Below are 7,008 nucleotides of genomic sequence, written 5' to 3'. Positions count from 1 at the left end.
ATAGATGATAGATAGATAGATAGATAGATAGATGGATAGATAGATGATAGATAGATAGATAGATAGATAGATGGATAGATAGATAGATAGATAGATAGATAGATAGATAGATGGATAGATAGATGATAGATAGATAGATGGATAGATAGATAGATAGATGATAGATAGATAGATAGATAGATAGATAGATAGATGGATAGATAGATAGATAGATAGATAGATAGATAGATAGATAGATAGATAGATAGATAGATAGATAGATAGATGGATCTAGTCTCACCTCTGTCCTTCAGCGTGCTGATGTACGCCTCTATGAACTCCTTCTCTCTGCTGTCCTTCCTCTCCTCCTCCCTCTGCTCTCTCCATCTCTGTTTCTTCTCCTTCTTCTTCTTCTCCTCCTCTTTCTTCTTCTTCTCTGCACTCGCAGGGTTGTCGTACAGTCGGATGAACCTGCAGAGGAACAACAGACGAGGATTACAGTCAGAACCTGGAGCCAAACCGGTTCCCTCATGTAAACAGGTTTTATAATTATTTATTCATTTTGATTTATCGATAAAGATTTTTAGATTTTTATTCCTCAGTCAGAGCGGCGGCCATTTTGTTTTCAAATTGTCCGTCTGTCTCATTCTCGTGGACACGACGTCTCAGTAACAGCTTGACAGAACTTCTTCAGACAAACATTCACCTGGACTCAAGGATGAACTGATTAGAATTTGGTGGCTAAAGGTCAAAGGTCACGGTCACAGTGACCTCACAAAACACTTTTTAGCCATTAGTCAAGACTTCATGTGGAAATTATGACAAAATTTGACACAAATGACAATTTTCTGTGACTCTGGATGAACAGGATGTAAGCTGGAAGCAGTCTGAGTGGCGGAGGGATACGACCACGAGGAGCTGATTCTACTTTACCTTCAAATTCAAATCAAAAAATGGGTGTGGGTGTGGTGTTACTTGATGTCGGGGTTGCTGCACAGTTTGGTCGGGATGCAGGTGAGCTCGTCGCCGCTGACAACGATCATCTTGAGCGTGGAGATGTTGCTGAGACAGTGAGGGAGGTAGGACAGGTTGTTCTTATGGACGAACAGAGTGACCAGCTGCTCCAGCCTGAGACACACACACACACACACACACACACACACACACACTGTAGCTCATTCTGACACACACACACACACACACACACAGTCCCCATCAGATTGTAGCATCGTTACGCTCAAGGTGTGTTTTTATGTTCATTTCATGTCTTTTCATGTGAAGCACAAATTATTATTATTATTATTTAATCCTGACATCTTTTGCTTAAAAACATTTATTTGATCATCAAAACAGTAACTGATGAATTATCTATCAACTGACTAATTGATTGATCAGCTGATCGCAGCTCTAAACACAACGTTTCTATAGACACAAATGAATGAGTTGTAAATGTGTTTTAAGTCTAATGTTAAACTCCAGTTCCACACTGCTGTAACCAGACCACAGGTGGTGATGACATCATCGGTCACCTGTCCATGTCCTGCGGCAGGTCGGTCATGCTGTTGTTGCTCAGGTCCAGCAGCTGCATGCTGCTCATCCTCAGAGCACAGATGGGGATCGACGCGAACCTGTTCTCCGCGATGTCCAGGTGAACCAGCTGCTTGAGGCTGCTCAGCTGCAGACAGAGGCAGTGACATCATCAGTGCAGTGACATCATCACCGCAAAACCTGACCTCTGCTCTGACAGACGATCCAGATTGACCCTAACCCGGACAATCAATAATATCACTGAGCGTTTTCTACGTAAAGGAACAGTTCCACATTTTGGGGAATGTGCTAAGTAGCTAATTAGCTTTCCCTCAGAGAGTTCGATCTTCCCTCTCATGTCTGTGCGGTAACAAACCCCGCTGCTCTCTGATCAGTTTGGTGTTTTATGGAGGACGATGAGTTTTAGCTCTGAATCCTTCAATCTGAACCGCTCTCTGAAAATAAGCCAGAAAATAAAAGTTCTTAGAATGTCAGACTTGTCCTTTAAAGTTCATTAAAGCGTCTATAAAATACCAAACGTTGTATATGTTGTTGAGTTGTGTCAGGAACAAGCTGAGGAAATGTTCGAGCTCAGCTCCGGCTGCTGGAGACGTCCTGTCCTGTGTCACTGAAGAGCGTCGCTGAATCGCTGAATGTTTAAAGTCAAACTGTTTTATTCAGAGTTTCTCCTGGTTTTAATCTCCTGGTGTGTTTGTTGTGGAGAGGAGGAAACCTCTGTGGATCATCCAGCTGCTGGTAAAAACCTGCTGAACATCTGGTTCATGAGCGATCAGAGAAACAATCAGAACAAAAGTTCCTCCGCACAGCGTCGCTCAAACTCTGACTTTAAATGTGAAGCTGCTTCATTCAGAGTTTTGAACAGTCAGAATCACCTGAGCCACTGACACTGAGGGAATCCAACATTAACCAAACAAATGAAGAGGCAGAGTAACATCATGTAAAGTAACTAAACCAGTTTCCTCTGCTTGACAGGTGAGGTTACCTGTCTGTTATTTCATCATCTGTGTTTGTGTCTCACCTCAAACGGCAGCTCCGACAGGTTGTGGTTTCCCGCCAGTTCGAGTCTCTCCAGGTTCTCACAGTTCCCGAGCTCTGGAGGAACCTTGGACAGACGGTTGTAGCTGACGTTCAGCTCCCTCAGCAGGGTCAGTTTACCTGAGGGGACAGGTGATGGTTGATTGATCATCAGTCTTCAGCTCCACCGACATAAACTACTGAACTTTGTGTTTCAGCCTCACCGATCTCAGGCGGCAGCTCGGCGATGGCGTTTTTGGGGATCTCCAGCACGGTGAGCTGGGTGAACAGAGCCAGGTAGTCAGGCAGCCGGCGGATCTTAGTCCCTGTGACGTGCCACTCCCTCAGGTAGGTCATCCACTGCAGCTCCTTGGGGAAGTCCTGGAAAATACTCAGGTATCACCACGTGTTGTCTCACAGGTGAGTGTGTCGCTCTCTCCTGAAGCTGTTAGCTTACCGTCCAACGGTCTCCCTCCAGCTGGAACGTCAGTTTGTTCTGATCTGGATCTTTCTGATCCTGCTGGACTTCCTGGTCCTGCTGCTGGTCTGAGTCTGATAAACAAAAAACAACAACAACAACATGGACAAACACACAACAACACCTGTGTACCTGTGTACACCTGTATTTACCTGAGTGTATTTACCTGTATGCACCTGTAGATCAGTCAGCGTAGACCTCTCCAGGTAGTGGTGCAGCAGGTTCCGCTCGTTGCTCTTCAGTGTTTTACAATAGATGCGATACTGCCACTCCTGGTCGATCCTGCACACACACACACACACACACACACACACACACACACACACACACACAGTTAATGGATCATCTGCAGCGTCGTATTGATTTCAGATCCGGTTTCTGATGAGGCCTCAGACCGTCACTGTCCCAGCACAGCGATGAGGCAGGGATATAAATAACAGTCTGTGTTCATGCTACTAAAACCAGCTCTGACTAACAACAGTCAGCTGTGTCTGACTCACGTTAAATAGTTTGTTCGCTGCTCAAGAATCTCAAACACTGAACTAGTTTGAGCTCAGACAAGACTGTGTGTACTGTATTTGTTAGTTAGTGTGCAGGTTTAAACAGAAACATCTCAAGGTGTAAAAACACATAACCTGACACTAAGCTAAACTTTATTTATAACACAAGGACGACAAATCCTCCTTTAACCGCAAAAACAAAAACAAACAGGACTGAAATGTTGAAATAAGAAAACATGAAAGAAAAAGACAAATAGAGAAAGTTGTACTTTAACCGTGGTAATTGTCCTACTCTAATAAACTGATGACATAATGATGACTCCCTACCTTTGAAGCAGTCGTGAAGTCCAACTGTCTATTCCTTTGTTATTTCTATCCCTTTGGTTCGTAAGAGTCCACAGATCAAAAGAATCAAAAGCATTTTTCATAAAAGGTTGTGAATATTGTCGTGTGAAGAAACTTCTTCTTCCAACATAAAACTATTTTTCAAGTTCTGGCTTTGGGTACGTTTGTTTTTGTTATTTAATGCCTGTCGATGAACTCCTAACCAATGAGTGAGCCTGCTAACCCTTTCTCTGCCTAGAGACAACAACAAAAAAAAAGAAAAATCTGATTGGATAACTTATTTGATGGTTTTCAGAAGCTTCACTTCAGAAGCTGCTAAAGCTAGCAGCTAGCACCCTCTGTTTGTGGGGACAGCTCCAGCCGGGGACAGACCACCAAAAACAGGGACATCTGGTCACCCTAATTTAAAAGTGTTGATTATAGCAGCTTTAACATTCTCTCTACATTAAAAAATAAATTTTTGCCCAAAAAGTCTAAATAATGTTTATGCAACAATAAAAAAGGTAATTTGTAAGAACTATCATTATTTAGGTTTTGTTCAGACAAGATTTCTCTGGGAAAATGGATCCAGACGGAGCTTGTGGAGGTTTATTGCCGCTCTCCATCCTGTTGTATCATTTTTAATCCAGGAAGTATTTAGTCTCAGCTTCTGTCTGAGGACAAGATCTATGATGGCCCTTTAAGCTAACAGCCAGGACCTGCTTCCTGCCAGATGAGACATTCAAACCTCAGAGAGATCAGAACTAACGGCGCGTTCAAGTGCTTCTCGCCAACTCATGAATAAGAAGTTTATCACATGGCCCTTTAACCTTTAATAAAACGTTGTGCTAAGCTGCGAGCGGCTTCATGATCCCTGAGCTTATGAGTTGTGATATTTCACTTCAACACATGAAGCTGCTGTTGATTCGTGCGGCAGGTTGAAGGTAAATAAATGTTTCCATATAACGTCTTACCTGGCGAGGGCGCTCTTCTCCACCCTCTCCTGCTCCTTCTTCTGTTTGTGTCTGTATTTCTTCACTCGGACCTCCCAGATCCCTCTCATCAGAGACAGGTCGTAGACTGGGACCTCCACCTTCCTCTCCAAACCCATCTCTGCTGCTGGAGACAAGAGGAAGAGGAGGAAGAGGAGGTGTAATTACCAGAAGATGACAAGTGTTCATTTCCAGCCATGTTAGCGATATGGCTCTATGATTGGCAGTGTCGGTTTGTCCACCAGTTACATCCCGGCTGAAATATCTCAACAGTGATTGGATGGATTACCATGAAATATGGTTCAGACATTCAATAACATTTGAATGAAATGATGTCTGGTTGTCAGAGGAGGATGAAGGGAGGAAGCCCGGACACTTCAGAAACACCAGGTAACAAGCGCAGCGGTTCCCAACCTGACGTCCAGCTGTGCTAACGATGCTAATGGTGGCATATCTGTGCCACAGTGATTAAACCGGCAGTTCCCCACACAGGCCCCGCCTCTTTGACCATTTTTGGATTAGCTAGGAGTTTGGGGGCGGAGTCAGACACTGCCAAGATGGCGACAGTGGAGCAGCTCACCTTGAGTTTCAGAAACTTGCAGGTGACGTCACAGAGGTGACGTCCATCTTTATTTACAGTCTGTGGTGTCTACACTCGTTGGTGTGCTTTATACGTTAGAAGAAGTCTTCACTCAAGGTCCACTTACTAACTTTTTGTGTAACTTTCAACCACATCTCACAGAGTTGGAAAATGGTTCCAACTATTTTTAAATCTTAATCTAAATCCAGTGGATTTACTCTTGAACTTGATTATGAGGCGAAATGAAAATGTCACATTGGTTTCCAGGCTCTTGGAGGTGAATGAATGTTTGAAGGTTCAGATGAAGTCATGCACAGACAGAGCTGTAGTTCAGAGGTCGTGGTCCTCTCTGGTGTAATGAGCTGTCTGACCTACATGCAGCAGTGAGACTCATCATTCATCAGGACATTAATATGACAAACATGAAGCTGTTGATGTCGCTCACGTTCTGAGGCGTCTGCCAACATCACAGCAAAGTCCGCTGTCCGTCAACAAGAGAAAAAACAGGGCTTTTACTTTGAAAAATGCAAATGCAAAATGAAAAGTTCTGTTAATTTAGTGACGATGTGCCAGTCACTGTCGATCTATGAAACAGATCAACAACTATTGGATGGATTGTCTTTAAATTTCAGCCTCAGCTCGAGGCTCAGCAAGTTACACCCACATATTCAATGTTAGCATGTAGAAATGCTAACGAGTTGAATATGAGATGAACGAGGCGGAACTCTACTTCCCATGAATCACCAGTTACAGGCTGGAGGACGAACATCCTGAACCGGCACACAGGTCCAAAACTCTGATACGACCCACACGAGTGTCTCTATGACAGCGGCGTACCAGACCTTGGTCGACCTTGTTGTCATGGTTATAGTAATTAACATGCAGCTAAGAACCTCTAGGTTCCTCCAAGATCTCAAATGTTCCTCCGAGATTCCTCAGTGTGAAAACTGGTTCCTCAAAGAACCCATCGTTAGTTAGGGTTCTACATTTGGATATCAGACTATGAAGAACTTTTAAATTTACTTGGTTAAGTTCAGGAAAAGATCGTGGTTTGGTTTAAAATAAGTATTTCCTTAAGATTAGATGACCTCCGTTGTCATGGTTACAGCAGTAACAACATAGTTAAGGTTGTGGAAGGATCATGGATAAAAGAAACAACATAATGAAACCGGGTGAGAAGGTTAAAGAGGAAATGTCTCTTTGGTGGAACAAGACAAAAAGGTTGGGACACCTGGTTTAGTCTTTCACAATAAAATATAATTTAATTTATGTCAAATCTTAATCAGCTCTCAGATAAATGAAGAGCAGTAAAAAGATCAATAATAAAATAAAGTACAAGTAACTAAAAAGTTCTTGTGTAAATGTACTGTATTGAACCTGTTAGAACCTGTTAGAACCTGTTAGAACCTGCAGTGAGTCCAGACAGAAACAAAGATCCATGTGTTTTCTTACCTGTGTCTCTGTTAACGTCGTCCTGTCTGCTCACTTTCACCAGCTTGTTTACTGAGACTGAAACACACATAGCTGTGATCTGTGTATGTGTGTGTGTGTGTGTGTGTGTGTGTGTGTGTGTGTGTGTGTGTGTGTGTGTGT

The 7,008-nt window shown here is 43.2% G+C and overlaps 1 protein-coding gene across 1 annotated transcript; it reads right to left on the bottom strand.

The window, feature by feature from the left end:
* Positions 1-161: 161 nt before the first annotated feature.
* lrrc2 (leucine rich repeat containing 2) lies at positions 162-6,966 on the bottom strand (the record flags this gene model as incomplete). Its single annotated transcript, XM_023395860.2, has 9 exons — positions 6,868-6,966; positions 4,818-4,962; positions 3,186-3,301; positions 2,999-3,093; positions 2,766-2,922; positions 2,546-2,682; positions 1,509-1,654; positions 955-1,107; positions 162-450 (listed from the first exon to the last, which is right to left on the bottom strand). Coding segments are annotated over exons 1-9 (1,308 nt in total), but the record flags the coding sequence as incomplete, so codon positions are not given.
* Between the last annotated feature and the right edge of the window lie 42 nt (positions 6,967-7,008).

Source organism: Seriola lalandi, unplaced genomic scaffold (assembly GCF_002814215.2).
Source record: "Seriola lalandi dorsalis isolate HSWRI2012SDOR001 ecotype SW California unplaced genomic scaffold, Sedor1 jcf7180002054970, whole genome shotgun sequence".
Taxonomy (NCBI): Eukaryota; Metazoa; Chordata; class Actinopteri; order Carangiformes; family Carangidae; genus Seriola; species Seriola lalandi.
The sequence above is the reverse complement of the archived record's forward strand: the minus strand, read 5'-3'. Positions and strand labels throughout refer to the sequence as shown.